This window comes from Amblyomma mixtum, chromosome 8 (genome assembly GCF_055824585.1).
Source record: "Amblyomma mixtum isolate Tamu chromosome 8, ASM5582458v1, whole genome shotgun sequence".
Classification (NCBI taxonomy): domain Eukaryota; kingdom Metazoa; phylum Arthropoda; class Arachnida; order Ixodida; family Ixodidae; genus Amblyomma; species Amblyomma mixtum.
In genome coordinates, this window is record NC_143019.1 from 111,779,099 (window position 1) to 111,802,702 (window position 23,604).

Genomic DNA, 23,604 nt, shown 5'->3' on the forward strand with positions numbered 1-23,604 from the left:
GTGATTTGGTCTCCACCAGGTGCGGAGTCGGCGCGGAGAGTTAGGAGGGCCGCTGTGACTTCCGTCTCTGTGATGTCGGTGTCGAGTGTTGGATTTGCTTGTCCTGTGTAGTGCGGTAGAGGTATGGGGCCGCCTGGAGATGTGTACATGGTTTGAAGTGTGTCTAGAAGGGTGTCGGGATCGTCAATGTGTTCATGTGTGAGGCGTGTCACGTGGTGCTGTGCTGCTGATTTGGTGCGTGTGGGGTCAATGAGGTGTCGGAGGAGTTGCCATGCTCGTTTGCTGGACAGGTTTCCGGCGATGCCGTCACATATCTGTCCCCAGTTAGATCGGCAGAGCTCCTCAGAGTGCAGCTGGATTTGTGTCTGCGGCGCGGCCAGCCGCTTTTTAAGCGTTCTGTTGAGTTTGTTGTCCTTCCAGCGTTCCAGGAGGCTGTGATAAGCCTCCCAGAGGTGGGCTAGGCGTGTACCGAGGGCAGGGGTCTCGGTTGTAGTTTCAATGTGTCGGGTGTTGTGGTTAACGTCATGCTTGAGTGACTGCACCCATGCGTCGATGTCTGCGATGGGTGTGTCTGGGAGGGCGGTGCGTGCAGCGCGAAAGGCATCCCAGTTAATGAGTTTGTGTGTTGTACTTGCGTGACGGGGTGGTTTGTACGGGACAGTGATTTGTATAATGTAATGATCACTGCCCAGTGTATGTTGTGTTCTGTTCCAGGTAACGCCGCAGATGCAGCGGCTCAGCATCAGGTCCGGACTGCTGTCCATGCTGACACTGTTGCCGATCCGCGTAGGTGTCTGAAACGTGTTCTGCACACTGAGTTGGAGGTTCTGCAGGAGCAGCCAGAGCCTGCGACCTCCATGTGTCGTGGTTGTGTATCCCCAGTCAGTATGCTGACTGTTGAAGTCCTCACCGATGAGTAGGGGGTGTTTCCCTGCTAGATGGTGTAGCTTTTGCAGGAGTGATTCTAGCGGGGCCATCGGCAGGGACGGGGGGTGGTATATGTTTGCTATAAATATAGAAGGAAGTGAATGTGTGTGATGTATAAGTTCTGTGATCATGCAGGGCGTCTCAGACGTGATGTGATGAGTTTTGTAGGTGAGGCTGCGGTGGATGAGTGTGGACGCCCTGGGTGTGTTAGTGGTATCTGAGTGTGTAGATGTGTAGCTTGGGAGGGTTGCCCGGTGTGCAGTCTCCTGGAGAAGAAGTATGTGCGGCGTTGGTGTGATGGTGGGAAGGAGAAGTTGCAGAGGTGCGCGTTTGGCCCGGAAGCCACGGCAGTTCCAAGTTAAAAAAAGATGCCCAGGCTTAGCTTGGTTAAGCCGAGAATGCGTTGCATATTGCGCGGTCTTTTTGCGCGAGGTATTGCTTGGCGGCACTCGATTTTCTCAGCAGCTTTTCCTCCGTGACATATGCATGGATGGATGGATGGATAGATAGGAGCGCCCCCTTTCAAACGGGGCGGTGGCAACCGCCACCATGCTCAGCCGGGTTTTTTTGTTTTTTTTTCTTTTTTTTAATTCTCTCAAGTGGTTTTGGTGACGTCACGTCACATGGCTTGGTGGCTGCCTGGCCGCGCCCAAGGGCTGAACTGAGTCATTGAAATATGCTACGCATAAAAGGAGAGAAAATTAGTGCTCTCCCCGCCGTATTGGATAGTGGGGGGATTGAGGAGGGTAATAAGACGGGCGTCAATTGGTATGTGTTGCTCAGGAAAGGTGGTTTGTGCTTGCGGAGGTAGGATGGAGGGAGTGTAGGGGGTTGGAAGTTGGGCGAAGCGATTGGTAAGGCTATGTTCCAAGAGCTCCATCTTATTGGTAAGCGTAGCGTCCATGCGCTGCTCATGTTTTTCGGTGAGGGTGGCAGCAAGATGACTGAATCTGTCCTCGAGGCGGGCGCCTAGCTATTTTAGTTTGTGGTCAAATTTGGCTTCGATTGCTGCTAATTTAGCGTCTATTTCTGTGGGCACGGGAGGGGGTGTGGCGTCTGAGGTGCGCTGCTTCTTTGCAAGAGGGGTGCTCGAAGTGTCTGGGGCTTGGTTGGTTGGTTTATGGGGTTTAACGTCCCAAAGCGACTAAGGCAATGAGAGACGTCGTAGTGGAGGGCTCCGGAAATTTCGACCACCTGGGGTTCTTTAACGTGACATCGTTAAAGAACCCCAGGTGGTCGAAATTTCCGGGGCCCTCCACTACGGCGTCTCTCATAGCCTTAGTCGCTTTGGGACGTTAAACCCCATAAACCAACCAACCAACCAACCCCCCCACACTTCGAGCACCCCTCCTGCAAAGAAGCAGTGTCTGGGGTGATGACGTCGGATTAATGACAGGGGGTGCGGGTTGAGGGCGCATGGACGGGGCGGGGGTGCTTAGGAGGGTGGAAAGGCGGCTTACCTCGTCACGCAAGGCCTTGAGTTCCTGGTCTGTGGGATCTGCCTGGGAGGACTGGGGTGGCGGTGGATGACGGGTGGTGTTCCTGGAAACGCGGTCTACCCAGGTGAGACGTGAGGCGTTCTTGCTGCCATTCTGCCGGGTTGTGGGAGGAGTACGGGAAGCCGTCGAGCTGCGTTCGTTGCCTGTGCTGTGTTCATCGCAGCGGGAAAGCCGCGATGTGGACGGGGGAGAGAGAGCGTTCCTCGGAAACGCTAGTTTACGGCCCCGTGGCCTGCAGTTCCCAGTTCCGATCATGTGAGGGCCTCCGCAGAGAATGCAGCTGGGGGTGCATGAGGGAAAATCTTCCTTGGGATGTTACTGGCCGCAGCAGGGCCACTTATGTGATCTTGGTTGGACGCACACATCCGTCCGGTGACCTGGGACGCGGCACTTAGACGCCGGCACTTAGTGCAGGCGTCTCCATGCCCTCGGTAGGGTGTACATCTGTGGTGGTGGTGGTGAAAAACTTTAATTTACAAAGAGAGTTTGAGGGTCAAGAAACCCTGCTACATGGTCGGTATCCTTAGTCCGGGACACCGCACGACGAGGCCCCGTCTCGCGCCCGCTTTACTAGAGCCCTTTGAGACTCCAGCGTGGAGCAGTTGAGGAGGGCAGTCTCCCATGCCTCTCGGGTGGGGGTGGGGGAAGGGGGAAGGTGAGGATTCCGAGTACATGCCCACACCATGTGAAAGATATCGCAGATCTCTCCACAGTGCGGGCAGCGCCCATCTGTGTTCGGATCGAAGTGTTTTGCTATGGCAGGACAGAGAAGAGTTCCTGTCTGCAGGCGCCGCAGAGTTCGCTCCTCCGCCTTACTCAGCCCCTTGGCAGGTACTGGGTAGAGACGGTGGCTGTAACAATAATGAATTAGGATTTCGCGGAACCGCAGAAGCGGTTTATGAGCTTCTGAGACAGGAGAGCTAGGATGAGGAGCCCGGTGTGTGAGCGCTCGGGCGGCCGCATCAGCGGCCTCATTGCCTCGTAGACCCTGGTGGCCAGGAGCCCAGATCACTTTTGTGCGAGTTGGATCGGCGGGAGCGCGTCTTAGAATTTGGGAGGCAAGAGGGGATATTTCGTCTGCAAGATAATGTTCACAGGCCCGGCGAGAGTCCGTGATAACTGTTCTCGATTTTGGATCGGCGGCAGCGAGAGCTATTGCGACTTCCTCCGCTCGCGTTGAATTTGGGGCCCGAAAAGATAGGCCATCGACATTCATTCCCAGGTGGACTACGGCAGCCGTGAAGAATCCCGCGGGCGACGGCCCTGTGATGTCAACGTAATAGACGCCCTCTTTATAGCCATATTGCCTTGGCGGCTCCAAGTGACGACAGTAGTGTGCAACATGTAGTTTACATGCTATTTGTTGCACTGTCGACCACCAGGTCTGCTTATTCCGAGCCTTCGATCAACTACAGGAGCGTATTGTGTTGAGTTGCGTAAGAATACGGTATCTGTTTTGCATGGTAAGCGCGTCATTAGCCTTTGCGCGGCATGTTTCTCTTTCTTCAATGAATGAATGCTTCCGATAAATTCGCGTCGTTTGTTCGACTGTCAGATGACAGAGAATTACTGCGTAATTTCCTTTCCTCAAAAAGCGTCGCGTTCAGAGGGCAAGGCATCGCGCCGAACGGGTGGTGGCGTTCCTCCCTTCCTGTACGGTGCGGTTCGGGTGTCCACCGAGATGACAGAGAATTACTGCGTAATTTCCTTTCCTCAAAAAGCGTCGCGTTCAAAGGGCACTGCATCGCGCCGAACGGGTGGTGGTGTTCCGTGGACTGCCTGGGAGTAGTACAGACGCACCCCACATCGGCTCCGCACAAAGACAGCGGAATTCGCCAATCGCCAGCATCATCGGCCGAAATTTCACCATCCACTGATCTACGAATGTGAGTGCCGCACGCCATCAATTTTAGAGCGCAGCTCTTTGGCGTCCGTTCCTGGGTTTCGCGTCGTCGTCGGCGTCGGCCTCGCAACCAGCTCCGCCCCCAATATCACGCTTTTCAATTGGTCGAAATGCTCGTGACGTCACAGTGCGCGAATTTCAAATGGGGCCAATTGTACTTTGGCTAGTAACCATGCAACCAATCAAAGGGATCGTATAGTGATGCTGCAACTAAGTTGGACTGAGTTTAGTTAATTGCTTAAGTAATCAATTAGCCTAATTAATATAGAGGCGAATGAAGAGGTGAGAAGAAAAGAATAGAAAGACGCGCGCCGCAGCGACAACAGCGTCGGCGGAAGGAGACGCTGCTGAAAAAAACATAAGTACGAAGCCGCGTTCCCTCCACCACCACGCACTTCCCCACTCAGTAAGACGTTGCTCGTTTCATATACGTTGTGTCGAACATCCTAGACAGTTCAAACAATTGACAGGTTAATGACAGAACACGATGGATAGAAATACAATAATATAAATATGAAATAGCCTAATTAACCTTTCTAGTTAGACCGCATAAATCAATAAAACCGAGAACGAAATTGGTCGAGTTGGGGAATCGAACCAGGGTCTCCGGAGTGCGATACGAGCACGCTAGCCACTCCGTAATGCCAGCTGAATGGTTTGGAATGAACAAAGGCGCGTCTAGCTAATACGGCGTCTTCGTTCACTCCCATCTTCCCCCTTTCGCTTACGGCGAGGTGCAGGTGTCCACCCAGATATGCGAGAGAGATACATTTCCTTTCCTCAAAAAATAAATTTACCGTCCAGCAAGGCGTACAGCCGAATTGGCGATGGCGTTCTGTGGACTCCCTGGCAGCGTTGCAAGACGCTGTCGCGTTCCACTCTTACAGGCGAAGCTTAAAATGTTAACCACACATCAGTAATACACGCAGACAGCCAATGGACGCGTCATTCGCTGGCAGCACTTGATTCATCATTCACAACCACATTCTTAACGTACGCTCCCTTGCCGCACATGCCAAGGACGTACACCACGATCACATTCTGCGCCATTCCTCTGTACTTTGCTTTGCTGAAACCTGGATGGATCCCGAAGAGCCTCTCGAAATCATAGATTTCCTATACTGCTGTGGTGCTCGCAGAGACCACAACACAGCGGCGGGAGTCGCTATCTACTTGCGCACAGGTCTCTCTGCAATACCAGTCGAAATGTTTGGCACGTCACATGAACTTGGCGAACTGTGCGCCGCAAAGTTGCCCAACGGCTTGCTGGTAGTAGCTGCCTACTTCGCCCCTACCGCACTCACGAAAGACGTCGTGCACTTCCTGCAACTCGCATTAGCCGTCCATCGATCCACACCGATGTTAGTAGTGGGGGACTTTAATGTTGACATAAAGACAAACAACAATTTCCTAACACTTATGCGGGAGAACATCCCGTTCCTCTCGCTCGTAACGCGTCCCACGGCTGTGACAACCTCGCGAGGCACTTGTATAGATCTCGTCTTTGAGAATCAAGCATTGGTGTACCAAGTCGAACATATATCAGTCTATTTCTCCGACCACAAAGCTTCCTTCATGACTGTCAAGAACTGTTAGTGGAATCTTTGTTAAAGGAATACGTGTGAAAAATAAAAAAAAACTCTGTGATAGCGCATACATGTGTTGCTCGATTTCTTTGCCTCAATCTATTGAAAAGGTGAAACAGCTTTTTGCTGCGCTCAAATTTCGCATTAGGAAGTAACGTAATCGTCGGTAATTTTTTGCTCAATTTGCTCTCTCCCGTCTCTTTCCACGCTGCTCTGTCTGTACGTGGCAGCGATTGTGGCTCATCTAGATCCAGTTGGCAGGCCTGCGCTCTATCCGTTCCATTATTCCTTCACTGACAACATCTACATACTTGTGTTCATGAATAGCGTTTAAGGCGAAATCCTTTAATGCCTCATACTGTCGTTAGCAGTCGCGTCGGCAGCCGTGTCGACAGACGCGTCGGCAGTGTCGACAGACGCGTCGGCAGACGCGTCGGCAGACGCGTCGGCAGATTCGTTCGCCTTTCAGCGTCACTGCTTAAAAGGCTCAAGGTTCCAGCATGAATAAAGGCGCATCTAGTGAATGCATGGGCTTCATAAATAAAATAAAAGGAGTGAAGTCAAGAAAATAAAAATAAAAAATAAATAAGAAAATAAACAAAAATCAGAAGAAAATAAAAATAAGATGTGAAAATAAATATGGAAAACAATAAAATTAAGGAAAGGGGAAAATAAATAAAAAACAAAATATGAAAAACAAAAAGTCAATTAAAACAAACAGTGGCCAGGAAACGCTTTCGCCTTGCAGCACTTTAGAGAGCCAAAGTGCCCCCTGAATTTTTGCTTTTTTTTACTTTTGAAGATACAATTTCCGTGGTGGGTGTGTTGTAGGTTCTCCAATTTCTTTTTCAAATTTCAAAATTTCAAATTCTGGTAGAAAGCAGGTATACATCATGAGCAAGAGAGTTTAAAAGAGGAATATTCTACCAAGGAAGACGAGGCAAAAGGCGTTTCAATGCGTCCTCAAGTATCTTGCGTGCTCATTTTCTTTCTCTACTCAAACGACGCCAAAACATTTACTGCCAACAGCGGTGCCTCAGTGCCTATGGCATTGGCTGCTCAGCGCGAAAGTCGCAGAAACGGGTCGGATCCCCGGTGCCATGACTCCATTTCCATGGAGCCCAAATGCAAACATCCCAGTGTCCGGTGCGATGTAAGAACGCGTTAAAAATCCCCATTAGTCCAAATTAATCCTGAACACTCGACCAGGGCCACCCTCCTAGCACATATAGAGCTTCGGTACGTGATTCTGCATATCGTATACGAATAAAAAATTTCGAAGTAGTCGCACGACTCAACGCTGCAGAACACCACGGCGACGTGACAGCCTTGTCGATCTGCCGAAAAATAACCTTTAATCCTTGACAGTAAGAAGAAAAACGTGTGTATCACAGGCAAGCGAAACATTTTATTAGCCAATCTAAGCTGATCGAGTTATTCCTTATAGGGCTAAGAAATCTCAATGCTTGTTTGTACTCCATTGTAAAACTTGCCACTTGTGGCGCTGCACGTACCCTTGTGGTACGTGCAGTGTGGTATCACCGGACAAGTTTTATAGTACCGCGTCCCATTTCCTCGGGCCGCCTAGTTTGAAAGATATATGGCTACCGCAGCCCAACGTTGCCATTCAGCGAACGCCAACGTCTGCAGGGAACTTCCACAAAGGAGCTTGCAAAGCCTTTGAGCGTTACTCTAGGACGAGCACGCATGCGTAAGGTGCTGCTACCACGCGTACGAAAACTATTGTTTTCCCTTTTATCTGAATGTTCCTTCATAATATCTACGAAGGTAGTTGCGCCAACGAAGTAGATGTTTAATTTATCACTTATTACGATGTTGATAGGGCTGACCCGCAGGAAACAAAGGGTGCGATCGCAATGCTGGGAACGTCAAGCAAAGGCAGTCCTGAAGCTTGTAAATCCGGTGGCTGGCGGAGGACGATCACGACGCTCTTAAAAGTTATCCACCGACTCTACCTTGTGGTTGGGTGCAGAAGATCTTGCAAGTTTAATATCCGACGTATGACGCCCAACCATTCATAACATTCTGTTCCCGGTATTCATAATGCATGTATGCTCCAGAGGTATCCAATAGAACCTGTAGTCGTAACAGTAAATCCTTAAAATGGATCCATAACCCGTAATTCCATAACCTCTTCCATTCCATAACATAAGTTTCCTGAATAATAACCTCTACTCTTAACAGTAAATGCGTAAAATGGATACATAACACGTAATTTACTATACACCGCTGCTATTGGCGGAGAATTGCGCTGAGGCGCAGGGCACCAAGATTCCCGTTTTTCATTACTGAGCTATCGAAGACAGCGAACCAGCCTTGTAATCCTCTACATCATCCTTCTAGATATTATTTTTATTACCGCTCGTCACCTCCTCGGTACTCATCTCGTTTTTCTTTTTTTTTATTCACCAGCCCGCACCTTTTTCCTTTACCTGCTCCATTCAGTCAGTTTGCTCCTTAATACTGCCTGTGAAACTTAACTGTCACTAGCCAGTCGTCGGCTAGTTGATATTTTAAATCGAGGTTTAACGCACAGCGTTTGAGACGACTGGCTGGAGAATTTATTGAGATAACGCTTGAGCTGTAGAGTAAGTCAAGCAGAATAATACGAGCTGTGCACCAGCCCTTATCATTATAAACAACCTGCCAACGCTATCTTAAATGCTGACATAACAAGCACGAATAATGGGCATTGTATATGTCATCGGAGTTGGTCTAGCTGAATTTAATCAACTTCACGAAAAAAAACTACAATCCATCATATTTGTAGACATGGTATGTACAGTCGAGGACAAAAGTCTCCGGACCACGTGTTTCTCGAACGAAGCTTATAGCTACACTATCAGACAGTGGCTGGAGACTGCACTTGTGGAGATGAAAGAACAAAAAATTAACTTTTACCACCACAAGTGTGGTCTCCAGCCACCGACTAATAGCAGAGCTATCGGCGTCGTTAGAGGAACACGTGGTCCGGAGAGTTGTGTTCCCGACTGTACGTTATTATGAAACAAATATCTATAAAAATTGCGAGGCGATAATCACTTCTGTTGGGAGAAGTAAACAGACGTAGACCTAATAGGGTGCAATAAAGGGAGCCACAAGATCTTCGTTGTTGGTCTGTTCTGGAACACTGTATATGCTTGGAGCACTCGGCTGCAAAAAACAAGACTAAAGAGTAAAGAGCACTACCTTCGCAAACGCCGATTTGTTAACATCGTACTCCTGGGAAGTTTAGGACGATAATTAAGGCATTAAGACGCTGATATCAGCACTTGAGGAGGGACCTAAAGAGACAAATGTACCTGCAACGCTAGGCTAAAAACGTAATCTAAAGAACTGAATGTCCACCGCCTTCGCAGAGGAAAAAGTGCTTACAATAATCGCCAAGGCTTTGAGGTGATCAGAACATATTATTGGACCTATATTTAGGCTAAATCTGAGGACGGTAAACAAAATGCGTTGGTGTAAAATGGGAATGACAACAAAGCGTGCGCCACAGACGGCCAGTTTTTGACATCGATCAATGAAAAACTGCAAGAATATGTTGTTTTCGAAAGCACTTTATGTTGATTTTTAGAAAAGCGCGCAAGGCTTGTCACAAAACGCCAAACAGGTCTTCCCAGCTAAGTTCCAACAAGTGTAATCGACTGACTTTTAGGATCAGGTAAGAAAAAATCGGTTGTTTTCGTTTCGCTTAAAACTCGCACAGTAGAGATAACTTTTCAGGCGATTATCACCGAAAGAAACATGTGGTAAAATGACGTGTCTGATTTTCTGCCGCGGCATTTAGCTCTTCGCGGTCAGCGACCAGTTCAGCAGTCCCAACTCGGTCTGCGCGGTGATGTTTTTCAGAGATAAATGTCCTTAAGATGTCATGGCTTCAGCGTCGATGTAGAGGATGCATTTTACTTTGTGCCTCATAAGACACTCATGCACAATGGTATACCCTGCATTATTAATTCCAATAATAAACCTGCATTATAATGTCCTGCGGTTTCTATGAGGAAACATCTTCGGCATTAGTCTTTCTACTTGGAATCAACCTAAATAGTTTCAGATAATCGCTTGTACCTACTTAGTTCAAGTGAGCTGATTGGCTAGAGGGCAACACCAGTATTTCGCAATATGTTTCTGTCATGTAGACGCCGCCGTGCAACACCGCATGCAGGGCCTCGCTGTAAAGATGTTCAGGTATATTGATAACTTTCTTGTCAGAAACTTCAACCCCCACGTTGATGACAGTTAGGGCATTAAAACAGTGAAGGGTTCGGCTGAATTTTAAGGCGAAAGCCTTTAATGCCTCATCGTTGTCGACAGAAGTTTGTCAGCAGAGGTGTCACGCTTTTTCTAGTCAGACCAGAAAAAAAATCTTTGTGCACGATGGGATCCGAACCACTACTCTTCCATTCCGCAGCCGAGTGTGCTAATGGCTACGCTACTTCCTCACAACGCGTATGTAGTTCTCCTTGTCTAGGACATTGAAGAGTGTTTGCAGAAAGGCGTCGAATCAGACGAATGACTCCCAAACGCCCTCCAGTGTCGCCAGCATTTAAGATTCACAAACAATTGTGTACTTAATTAACATCTTAACCACACATCAGTGACACAAGCAGCAACATCGCCCCAAAGGCTTTCGTATCACCGCGCTTTAGGTGAAGAAAGGGCCCCCTGAATTTTTTACAGTTGCAACTACCAACGGATGATCTACTTCGGATTCTCGACCTTAATCTGCACCTTCAGCCCAGTCACGTGCGCTTGCTATTCCGGCCTCAGTAAGAAAAACCTCTTGTAAGGGTCACCTCGGGTGTTCGAAAGAAGCAAAGAACGGTGTTTGTTGACCAAATGTGTAGGGGAATCCTCCAAGGTGCAGTAGATTTGTAATAAGGGAGTAATTACTCATTGGCATCCACCCGAGCGCAGCCATACGGCCACAAAGGAAAGCTATGCAGCTATCTGAGAAATTTCGTAGTTAAAGAAAAATTCGTCCTGGTCCGGGGTTCGAACCCAGGACCACCGCTTCACCGGAGCAGTCGCTCTACCAATTGAGCTAACCGGGACGGCAAGCTTACGGTAGGGCGAGAGCGCTGGTCCCGGGTTCGAACCCCGGACCAGGACGAATTTTTCTTTAACTACAATGTTTCTGAGATAGCTGTATAGCTTTCCTTTGTAGCCGTATGGCTGCGCCCGGGTGGACGTCAATGAGTAATTACTCCCTTATTACAACGGTGTTTGTGTGTACATTATCCGTCCGTGCTGCACCTTTCCTACTCAGATTTTGTTTAATGAAGAAAAGCTTTTCAAGACACGTCGTCAGGTCACGATAAACAGTGAGCGGGTCTGTGCTGTCCTCTTTCAACGCCTGTGTCGTTGCTGAGTTTCAAGAATCTACGAAGGAACCCATACCAGCTTCGCAAATTATCACTACTTATGCACCTCAGGGACCGAGACCAATGCGCTAAACAAATAAATTGCCCCCCATTTATCCGGCTATGGTAAATGCGACTTAGGCACACTGGAACGTTTGCACTTGCTTATCGTTCTTTTTATCTTTTGATATGTTTATAAATTAGAGTTGCACTCGAATGTTCTTCGAGTCATTCCTCGGCTTTCCTCTTGCGATAAGCCGCTTGAGCTGTTCGTTGCGATACGAGTAGCTCTTTCCTCTGCTGGGAGGTCTGTGAAGACACTTCTACACGCCACGTTCTCCGGCTACGTCATCATTCACCTCTTTTTTAGCAAGGTTACACCCTGATCGCTCGCTAAATTCACTGGATCGGTTGTATCGCTTTGGGGCTCTTTTCTTTGGCTTTGTTTTTCAGCTCGCTGCGCACGTCGTTCGGTTTCAGAGTCTGGTGAAGGACCGGTTTCATCCATGAAATGCCATTTGCTGTGCTGCACCTTTCTCCGGTGACTTCATCCTTCGCCTCTTCTTTCTGGCATCTACTTGTGCACGCAAAAGCGTTTCTCGCTCTTCATCTTCACACCCTCTATTCGGCTGCAGCTAGCGTGACGCCCTGCTCCTCCTGGGTGCCGCTGGCGTGACGCTCCTTCGAGATTACCCGAGCTTCCTCCCATTGGCTGCAGCTTGCGCGACGCTCCTCCGAACTTGCCCGAGCTTAGCCGAGTCACTCCGAGGCTTCACCCACAGACAAGAAGTCTTTTCGATTTCGAGGCTTCCAGTGCTAGCGCACCGAAACTGAAGAAAAAAAATAAAGACAACACCGCAAATCATGAAAATGGAGATGCGCATGTTTAGCATCCATACACAGGACGGCATACTCCAAAATACGAAAAACGTCGCCAACATTGCAGCTGCACCAAGGCTAGAGTGAACTCAAAGAAAGCACAGTAGGTGATCTCCAAGAATCGCTGGTCCTGCCTGGACTATTGTCTTCCGATGATGAAAGGGGTCATTACTCGTGACAAATCACCCTAAATCAAGCCTGATGCGTGTGAGCACGGGATAATATTGTTACCTAACTGATTTTTCTTGCGGTTACCAGCAATTTGGATAGTGTTCTATTTTAAAGGCGCTTAGGGATTAGTGTTCACAAATACATTTCAGAAAACACTAAAACTGCAATGGTGTGGGTAAAGTCTACAGCCTTCGGAACATACATTTTTGTCCCTAAAGAATATGGCGTTCCTCTGGAAATTGGAGAGCCGCTTCTTTTCTCAATAGTTATCTTTATATAAACCGTATAGACGCTGCAAGCTAAGAGAGCGTATCTATAAGCACCCTTATCTGGAGTACGCGGCAGCGTTTGTAAGCGCAACGTAACATTGTCGCTGCGCCCACACTGCCCCGTCCCCTCCATGCTATCACTCTTTCAGACAGCCCTCCCCCCTCACTGCCATCGCAGCAGTTCCTACTTGACCGCAAACACTTGACCTGAGATCGGCGCCTCTTCATCACACAAGAAGAAAAACATTTACCGCTGGCCGCACTCACAGTTTATCCATCAGGGATCGCCTTATTATGCGAAATTCGTTACACTCCTAAGCACCAACAATGGTAATCGCGACGCGCTGTGAACTTTGTACACATGGCGTCGTGCTCATCGTTTATTTGTTGGGCCCCACGTTTGGGCTACAGACCTATTCAACGTGTCTATCCCTCCAAGACTACAGGTTCTTTCACTTCTGAAAGCAGCGCATAACCACCGAACAATGCCCTAAAAAACAAACATACATTTATACTAAAAGCAGAAAGTAATCGTAGCAGGGACCGGCAAAAAGTTATGTGGAAGGATGAGATTGGGAAGTTTGCGACGGTAATGCGGCCGGAGCTCGCGTAGGTCCGTGTTAATTGGAGGCATATTGGGTAAATTGGAGGCTTTTACTCCAGAGTCCGCATAGCCAGGCTTTATTTCTTTTTTTGCAATGCTCTGGATGATGTGTCCTATGTTACAGGAGGTTCACGCTCAGTCAGGCATATTATTGCCTCTTCGTCAACCTCCTTGACAAATGTGTTGCCAAAATAAACTCAACTTCAACTTCCAGATGGAAAACAGAACGCTTGCTTCCGGCCGGGCCACCAGTTCACGTTATTTTTAGTGTATTTTATTTCAAAATTTCCCGTAGCATTAGTCATGTGGCACCACATGCATATTCTGCAACGTTCGTTTTGCGGTACGGTTCACCATCTACCGTGACATAGCGTATAGTTGCGCCTTGTCATGACAAGTTTTGTTCATAAGCCACGGTGAGCCACATGCGGTGTACAATCGTCTTAAAAGAGGAACGTTGCCCAAAGAAACCAAATAATGTTCGGTCTATTCGCGCTATAGTAGTTTTGCCCTCTGTGTGCTCTGCGCATAATGCAGTGCTTTGTGGCAAATAAGCTATAATGAATGTGTCTTCGAGGATTGTTTGCTCTCTACCGAAAAGAGGTATTTCAATCTTTTTGCGTCAACTTTTCTCACCGAAGCCACATAGTATGGCCACAATATTTGAAATAAAATCTATATGAATGCGCAGCTGCATTGCTCAGCACAGAACCTGGTTCCTTTCTGCGCTCATTTTAAGGTGTTAAAAATAAAAAAGCGCCTAACTTTGCCACTTGAATAAAGTGCATCCTAGAATTTTATTCGACATACTGCCTCTCAGAAGCTTCGTGGTAGAAGGTTTTATTGTGATAAATGGCATAAACAACACCCTAAGCTTTGGCCGCGCCGCCATTACTAGTAAACCCTGGAGATGCGCGCCGGCCTTTCACAAACGCTTGAGTTTTTAGTCTTGGACTCAGTGAAATACCCCTGAATGATATGTATAAAAGACGAGGTGGGGGGGATTATATTTCGTGTTCATGCAGCGCATTACAGGAGCGGCATGCTTACAACTTGCGGCTGGTCCTATTGTGCAAGCGTAAAGTGTATCTTCCCGTAATGTGCGGCACAGCTGTATAATAAAGCCGCATTATACATCTGTATAACAAAGCTCTATGATAGAGCTGTATAATTCGAAACTCATGTAATGCGCAAAGACTTGTGAACGTAACATAACCAACTCCAAGCAGGGAGAAAGGCCCGTATCCCCAGTCTGCATGGTACAATGGTACATAATTTGTGGAAACTATTTTGTCTGTGCAATTCTGCATTGATTATTAATTACTGCAACATTGGGATGATATGAATGCGTTATATGTACCAAACAAACGCGGCGAAATTCCACACCAACATCAGACATATGCATTGCACCTCGCAGGTAATAAGAAAAACGATTTTGGAAATATTTACAACGAAAGTGTGCACAGAAACAAATATTATAGATAAACATGCGACAGCCAAATTTTCTGACGGATTGACTAACTAAAATGCTGAGCATTTGATCTTTCTGCAATAAATGCCCGCTGTGTCTTTGCGCATAAAGAAAAAACCGTGGCAATTTCGTTAAGAAACGCGAGGAAAATGTTGGAAAACCGAAGTTCGATACATATTATTATGCGCGGGAGTGCACAAATATTACTGATTATAATGATATTGGTACTGGTGACACCGTCGCGAAACAGAAGAGTGATTTGAGTCGAGACAAGAGATTACGTGAGCAATGACGAAGCGTGCATACGAAGAAAGAAGAAGAAGTAGCTATAATTACAGCTCAAAAATGAACGAACTCTCTTACAACATGATAGAGGCACTCGTCACCACCTTCACTTCATCAGCACACTTTTCCACTCCAGTACGTTGTACGCACCGCTGTCCGCATCGTAGACTTACTCCAAAGGGCTGAGGCCACGTGATGCCAGCCACGTTTGACGGCAGGCTATCTGCCACTGCCGTCGCCGTAAAATTTATCGTCGTGCACCGAACCACGGCTATCCTCGCGCCGAGAGATCAAAGGCGGCAGCTGATTTCCTGACCGCAGCTTCAAAAGCAACTACTCACCGACTCTGAGCGGTGCCAGTCTATTGTAACCCGGGACTGTGTCGCGGAGACACGTGCGACACGTACAGGGTATGGAAAACACCGATTTCCTCATTTTGATATCTCTTAATGCATGTTTTGGGTTTACTGAGCATCGATAACCAGACTTTATTTAGGGACATGCTTATAGATCATAACCGTAGAAGCATTCTGTGTAGGTTATTTTATGTGTGTTAATACGCAGCATTTTACGCTGCGTATATTTGGTGTTCTTTTTTCTCTCCTTTATATGCTTTAGCCGTAATGCTGGAAGCAAGAATGCTAATATGAATTGTATAAATGAAACATGAACTTTAATTATATTGCAACATACCAGATGGAGAGTCTGGGGGTGTGTAGCGGTTATATATAAGACGCGCGGCTAGCCTCCGAATTTTTTTAATTTTTTCTATATCTACCGTTCTGTGAGGGTCCCACACAATACTAGCGTACCACAACGAAAGGCTTACTAGCACTTTGTACGCTTTGCTTCTCAGTTCACTTCACGATCTTCCTAAGTTGTGTTTTAAGAAGCCTATTTTTTTACGAGCCGAAGAGCATATGTTATCTATGTGTGCTGTACATTTGAGCATGTTTGTAATTGTGACGCCTAAATACTCATATTTCATTACTTTAATTATTACACGCTGTCCAGCTGTGTTCGATAAAAGTTCTACCGGATGCCTGGATACCGAATAAAGCCATGGGCACAAAGTCAGTGGGAAGCTTCCTCGCGGAAATAGCGATAAATATTAAGTGCGCAAAAGAGTTGCCTCGATCAACGATAGGCCGCAAGTATGTCTCAGTGGTGGAGTCGCTAAACGGCATTTTCAGAGTTAAGAGCAAGGTTTACGCCAAAACTCAAAACAAATGAACGATTCAAAGATGAGGTTAACTTAATGGGGAGAAACCGGTATGAAGCAGACCAATGTTAGAAGGCTAGGGAGCCTAGATAAAGAGGTAATGAATAGTTAGCATGGATATTTAAACATTATTAAAGGAATGGTCTTTCAGTCATGATAACAAGCGGGATACATCGATGTGTACGAAATTAGGTCTACATCAGCGCGAAATTGATTTGACTAAATTGCAAGATAAGGGTCCAGTGGTGCCTTTTTGTTAGGCCACATAAAACATTGAACGTGTGGTGTGTTCTGAAATCAGGAAGAATTGACTCAACGTGGAGGGGTTGGGCTATGGATGCATCAAACTATTCTTCAAAAGTCTGGGACATAAACAACAGTATCCACCAGGCAACGAGAAATTACGAGTGTTAAAGGAATACGCCAATCGCAGGCAAGCATTGACCACAGATCTAGGTCATTAGTGGGCAGTACATGAACGCGAATTATTCGGTACTCTGGTCCCGAATAACAGGTTGCCGTTATACTCCAAGACGAGAATTTATAAAGACATGACAGGTGATTCCTTAGGGTAACAGAGTGGGTTGTGGGAGAAAGCACAGCGTTCGTTGCAGATCGGTGAAAAGGGATTTATCCTGCAGTTGACACAGTTAGTTATGATAGTGCTGCTGATGATCAAGATAATATACATAACAGCAACTGCGTAGCTACAGGGAGTCTAAGAGCACACCGTAAGCAGTGCAATAACACCGCAAACAAAAGAGCGCCGTGGAAGTTCGAAGTGAAAAAAAAAATCATGGATGTCATAACAGGAAGCCTCTAAAGATCGAAAATTTATTACCGGAAAGACATAGAAGTGCTATTTGTCTTCAACAAAAATACAGCTATTGACATACTAAGCGCAGGTCGGAAATGGTGATGGCGTGATAGTGGGGTTGGCGGCCTACTGTTTAAAAAAAATAGCAAAAAGTGGGGTAAATATATATATTTCCGCCCAAGTAACTGCAGCTTGTTTGGCGGACAGCTGAAATTGTTCGTGATTTATGGTTTTAGGGGGTGTAACGTCCGAAAGCGACTCTTGCTTTGAGGGACGCCGTAGTGGAGTGCTCCGGGTAATTTCAACCACCTGGAGTTCTCTCACGCGCGCTGACATCGCAGAGTAAACGAGCCTCTTGCATAGTGCATCGATCGAAATGCGACCGCCGCGGTCGGAATCGGACCCGCGCCTTTCGGGTCAGCAGCGAACGCCGTAACCACTGAGCCACCGCGGTGGCTTACCTGAAATATAGCCTGCAGAAATAAGAGATAACGGAGGTGAAAGCACAACCACTGCAAATACTTGCATTTTGAAGTAAAAAACAATAAATAGGTTTTGTGAATTTATACAAATATCTCACTGACACACACACAAAATAGGTCAAATGGGTGAAGTTCTCTATGGAGAGAAAAGGAAGAAAGAAAATCTTCGGTCCGCGAGAAGGCTCTCGGACGAAGAACTCGCGCAGTGAAGGTCCAAATTTAAGATTATAATCATATAATTTAAACTAGGAGGCTGCAATAAATTACGTAAAAGAAAGGAACCATTAAGAATCACTACTCAAGCAGCTGGGGTAGGGAGATGTTAAAAAACGTATAACCAAAGGCAGTAACACAACAAAAATGTGGGTAAAAAAATTTAAAATAACCGCTTTTACTAACGCACAAACCAAACAATAGCAAATTTCATGTGCTTCACTAGGGAAAAACCGGCATGAAGCTAACAAGCACTGTTAGCGCAATAATTAGGATGACAACGAAACACTAAGTGCGATAAATGTGGTGGCATGGCAATATGTGATGAATTTGAAACAGACCTACGATAAGCCGAATAACAACGTTCATGTAGTACTCAAATATTCTTATAGCGAATTGGTTTGCTGGACGCGATAAAACGAAATTCAAAGCTGGAAACACCAATATAACATGCTATGAGCACTGCAAGATAGGTTCAAAGCCGGCAAGCTTGTATAAAGCACATGTACGGGCTCAGTTAATCATGAGGTCCACTTATTCAAGTGTGAAACAGCACGTCTACACGCTCCATTCCTGGACCTTACTTGTGGCCAAGAAAGTCTTAGCCTAGGAATAGGGAAATGTACATTTTAAGTGTAGAAACCTACTTAGAGAAATGTACCATAGCAAAACAGTTCTGCTCAGAAAAACAGAACTGCCAGTAGCAATAAAAATCAAAAAATCTGCAACGGAACTCTCGTATGTTACTGTCACGATTAATGATGTGAGATTTCTTTAAAACCTAAGCCAGAATTAAGCAGTCTAGGATATAATTACTAGTAAAAACGACATATTAGAGTGGTAGACTAGTGTTCTTGAAGAGAAATGTACATCATTTATTATACTGTGTTGCTGATTAACGATAAGAGATGTGTATCCCTTCTCAGGGCTATTTGTGGAGCAGACGAAAAGGCTTGATTTCTGTAGGAGTAATTACTGTTTCCCACAACTGAGCAAGATTCTCAACAAGCAGCCAGAATTCACAGGAATCCGGCTCCAGGTGCAAATATCTCTCAACATAAAGCAATGAGAAAAAGATGCGCTGGAAAAACACCGACATTAAACTAGCTAGGCATTCTGTGATGTTGAGGTCAGCAAATGTCGATTTGCTGCGTCTGGCCTCCAGGGTATTCACCCGCCATGCATCACACCAAAGACATGTTTTCCTGTGGGCTTTTTAAATGTTTCAGTGTAAGTCTGAAGGTGCGTGATGTTTCTTCCAGCACGTGTGCGATAATTTCGGCTCGCGAGGTTTAATTTCGGCCACTGAAAGTTATAAACAGTACATTTCTATTTCCACGACTAAACAAAGAGCGCTGCAATCATGGCACGCAAGCGCACATGTCACGTGGTATTTTTTTTTGTATTTCACTAGCATCTGCGGTGAGCAAGACAAAGGTAATACGTATTAAATGGAAAGTTTAAAACTGTTCATTTGGGCGTTTTGCGGACCACTGAACAACTTTCTCATTGCAATCTTTCGCTAATCTTTGTTACTTGAGAAGTTGGTTAATTATTATCGACTTATTGCGCAATGTAGAAGAATACAAAAAATGGTGCGACTTGCTCAATACAATAGCTAGCAACATGCATTTTGGCGCGTTGGCTTCGAGTGCCGCGGCATATTTTTAAGCCCTGGCTAAAGTTAGCTGGGACACCCTGTTTATCTCTAGCGCCTGCCTCTCTCTGGTAATTCCACGGTGTTCCAGCTAATCTGTGATGTAGATGTATCTATTTCCTTTAGCGTATTTTAAGCTCTTATGCCATGCACCATATGCATAGTTTGTTCCTGTAACCATAGCAATCCACTTTTTTCGTACCGTAGTCGTATACAGAATACTGGTTGAAACGTAAATATGTCAGTTTTGAAGTGTGAATTCCTTTATTTCCAGCGCCTTTTTTGTGGTCCCTGCTGTCAAAAGAATTCGTACATCAAGAAGGACAGTTATCGTCACCGGTGCTCGCCAGGAAGACAAGTGTAGTCAACATGAAGGCAACGATCAAGGATGGAATCGTCTACTCTCCGTACCCGAAGGTGGAAATACCGTCGTGTTCAGTCTACACCGCCATGAAACAGTTCCTTTCGGAGTCACCGGACCAACTGGCAGTGGTGAGATTTTGACAAAACTTTGATTCTTTTGTGGTTGCGTCCCTTAGCAGTAGATAACGGTACGAAATCTACATGCCAAAGCTACACGTGTAGGAGATGGTAAGCACATGACGACTAAGAAGCCTGCTATGACACTCTCAAAATGCCAAAAAATGTGTGCAGGTAACGCAACGCAAAGCAAACGATCGAGTGTCCTTTCATGGAGCACACTTGCTTTGAGCAAGTGAAAATTGCGCTTTGATCCGCCACTTACAAAAGTGTAAATTTCATTATGCATCCTACCTGAGACATGGCATGTATTTGTTTTCATTTCTGAACTGCATGGAAAGGAAGTATCAGTCCGGATATGGAGAGAAACGAGTGCTTAAACATAAAACCACGAAGGTCCGTCTAAAGGTTATTTCTCTGACCTCCTACAAAATCTCGGCAAGCAAGGATACATAATCAACATCATCAGCCTGACTAAGCCCACTGCAGGGCAAAGGCCTCTGCCATGTCTCTCCAATTAACCCTCTACTGTGCCAGCTGCGGCCACCGTATCGCCCCAAACTACTTAATGTCATCCGCCCACCAAACATTCGGCCACCCCCTGCTACGCTTGCCTTCTCCTGGAATCATTTTCGTTAGAGGATTCGATAATAGCCTAATGAAAAGAACTCTACACAATTCTTTCTAAAGCCGCCGCGGTGGCTCAGCGGCTATGGTGCTCGGCTGCTGACCCAAAAGACGCGGGTTCGATCCCGGCCGCGGCGGCTAGAATTTATTTGGAGGAGAAATTCTAGAGGCCCGTGTACTGTGCGATGTCAGTGCACGTTAAAGAACCCCAGGTGGTCGAAATTTCCGGAGCCCTTCACTACGGCGTCTCTCATAGCCTTAGTCGCTTTGGGACGTTAAACCCCATAAACCAAACCAAACAATTCTTTCTAAGAATACGAGCAATTTCTTCAGTTGCCGAAACTTTCCGCCGACTTCTAGACCGCTGTCAGAGTTTGTTCATAATATCAAGAAAATAATAACAAATGGCCCGAACGAAAACAGCACGGGCAACACAAAACAAACAGAACCGGACGCATACCATTTTTTGCAAAAAAAACGAATCTCACAAAGATAGTAAGTATCACTTTTCCTCGTTCTTGTGCTTCATGTTGTAAGCATGGAGGCTTAACTCTTATCTGTCGGCTTCTAGAGACGCATTCACTCGAAAATACGATAAATCTGTTCATACTTATGGTTAAGATTCTGCCAAATAAATTCAGACAAACCATTGAACATTTTTTTTCAATATTGTTCTGGTTACCTCTCAACTGTTAGCAATTTTCCAACACTCGGTTGGGTTACGTTGCCATGTTTGTTCCAGTAACTTATATCCATTGCAATTTTCACGAAACCACACAGTAGACATACCAGTGAAGTGGACTCAGACGGATGTGGACGAATCACTTGCCAGTTTCCACTGCACTAGGTGTTTGAGGGAAGGTGACCACTAATTTTTTAAAATAGGGTTTTTGATGTAAAGAGAAGCTTTTTCCGGCATAGCAATATCAGTGTTGGTGGACGTCAAAAAACATGAAAATCATGTTGCCCAGCAAAGTGATAAACTGAATTCTAATAGTTAGCTCTTTAAATATTACCGATAAGCACCTGGTTGCAATTAGATATTTGTAGCCGGCCGTTAGTAAGAACCATATCTGTTTTTAGAATTTCCAAAAAACGCCGTTACCCTGGCCCTGACCGCAGCCGTGGCCTCTTGGCAGAGCGCCCGCCTCGGCTTCGGGAGGTGATGGGTTCGACTCCCGCCACCGGCCGGGTACCCACCGGTTTTCTCAAAATGGGTACAAGCTATGGCCCGGCCTGGTGCTCGGCTTACTAGGGCTTCATTGCTTGGGAAAGGAGCCTGCGCCTTCAAATCCCGTCACTGTGGGCAGAGAGTCGTGTAGACAAAGCGAAAAAAGGGCCACAAATTGGGCTTATGCCGCACGAGGCGGACTTATGGTTGCTTGGCGGGGGAACTTATCACTCATCCGTCAAGGCAACTGTTTGGTCTAAGACCCTTTTCCCAAGCATTTCACCTCAGAAGAGCCGAGCACCAGGCCAGGGGAAACCTTGTACCCATTAAGGAAACCGGTGGGTACCCGGCGGCACTGGGGATCGAACCCAGCACCTCCCGAATGCGAGGCGGATGCTCTACCACAAGGCCACGCTTCGGTCACTATATAACAAAATATGGCTGCATCGTGCCAAAATACGTGCACTTTTGAAAAGCTTGTAGGGAAAGCCACCCCTTCAGTGCACGTATCTATGCGCCGAGAGTAGTCGCGTTTCGAAAATTCTAAAAACTGGTATGGCTATTATTAATGGCCTGCTACAGATATCTAATTGAAATCAGATGCCTTTCGACAATAGTTAGAAAGTTAAATATGGAAATTTATTGTTCAGTTTACTAGTCAACGTTATTGGCATGTTTTTGACGTCCGGCAACGGTGGTATTACTATGCCATAAGAAGCTTCTCTTTACTTCAGAAACCGTTTCATTTTAATTATAAATCACCTTCCCTGGAACACCTGATATATTCCATGTGAGTGAAATTCAGATACGCTCTGCCCGACTTTAACAGCTTCGCTTAACTAGAGGAAGACATCTTTATATCCACTGCCCTGTTAAAACTGTCGATGACTGCCCGCTGCCTTTACTATTTAACGCGCAGATATACTGCTTCTCATTCTGTTTGCAGCTGGACGACAACACTTCCCTCACTCGAGGCGAGCTCCTGTCGCGTCTGCGGAGGTTCGCGGCGGGATTCCAGTCAGAGGGAGTGGGCCCGGGTGACCGTGTCTGCGTGCACATTGGCAACAGTGTGGAGAACTTGGTCGCTCTGTTCAGCATCACATTCACGGGAGCCTCGGTGCTGCTTTCGAACCCCGTGCTCAACGAAAGTGAGGATGCCACTCCACCAGTGTTACGTTCCTCAGTGCATCGTTTTGCTCCTCCTTTCTGCTTGGTGCATTCGAGAGAGCAACAATGACCTTGTGGGCCAGATAAAGGCGGAATTCATTAATTCCACTGGGCCAGATTAGCGATCGGAAATTTAGACAAGCTTAAATTTGAGAGAGTCAGAATACACGACAGAGCTGGGTCAGCACGACTTTGATCCGACCTTGAATTTAACACTGATGAATTCGTCCGCTCGTAGCTTTCATCGTCTGAACCAGAGCGTGGAGATCGGGTGTGAACTCTGAATCTGTGTCATAGTGGGCTCAGCCAAGTCGAAAACGACAAGCGCATTTAAAATGGTCGGGACGAAAACGTAACAACCTCAAGGCCTTTAGATTGGCACCGACTAGGAGTAAAGCCAGGCGCATTTGTCTATTCTACATTATACATCAAAAGCACACTCACATTCCACCCGCATATCACTCGGTGAAAATGAGGTGTTGGATCGGCGCCAGTTCACGAGTTTCAAGCTTCGTCAACGTGGTCACAGGTCTCGAACCCGACCGCGGCGGCTGCGTTTCGATGGAGGCAAAACGCAAGAGGCACCCGTGTGTTAGGATCGTAATGCTTTAAGATTGCAGGACAGAGTAGAGTACCTGTCTGCAGGCGCCTTAAAGTTCGCTCCTCCGTCTTACTCAGCCCCTTTGCAGGGGCCGGGAAAAGGCGGTGGATGTCGCTATAATGCGTTATAATTTCCTTGAATCGCAGCAGCGGCTGGTTAGTCTCCGAGCCAGAAGAGCTGCTCTGT

General features: G+C 46.6%; 1 protein-coding gene across 1 annotated transcript in view; it reads left to right on the plus strand.

The window, feature by feature from the left end:
- The first annotated feature begins 4,195 nt into the window (after nt 1-4,195).
- The window catches only part of LOC149333912 (uncharacterized), a 36,718-nt gene continuing 17,309 nt past the window's right edge, over nt 4,196-23,604 (plus strand). Inside the window, exons 1-3 of the mRNA XM_089556140.1 lie at nt 4,196-4,312; nt 19,647-19,864; nt 22,597-22,798. Of these exons, the coding sequence (XP_089412266.1) occupies nt 19,742-19,864; nt 22,597-22,798 (325 nt within the window). The 5' untranslated portion in view covers nt 4,196-4,312; nt 19,647-19,741. The remainder of the gene's footprint in view (nt 4,313-19,646; nt 19,865-22,596; nt 22,799-23,604) is intronic.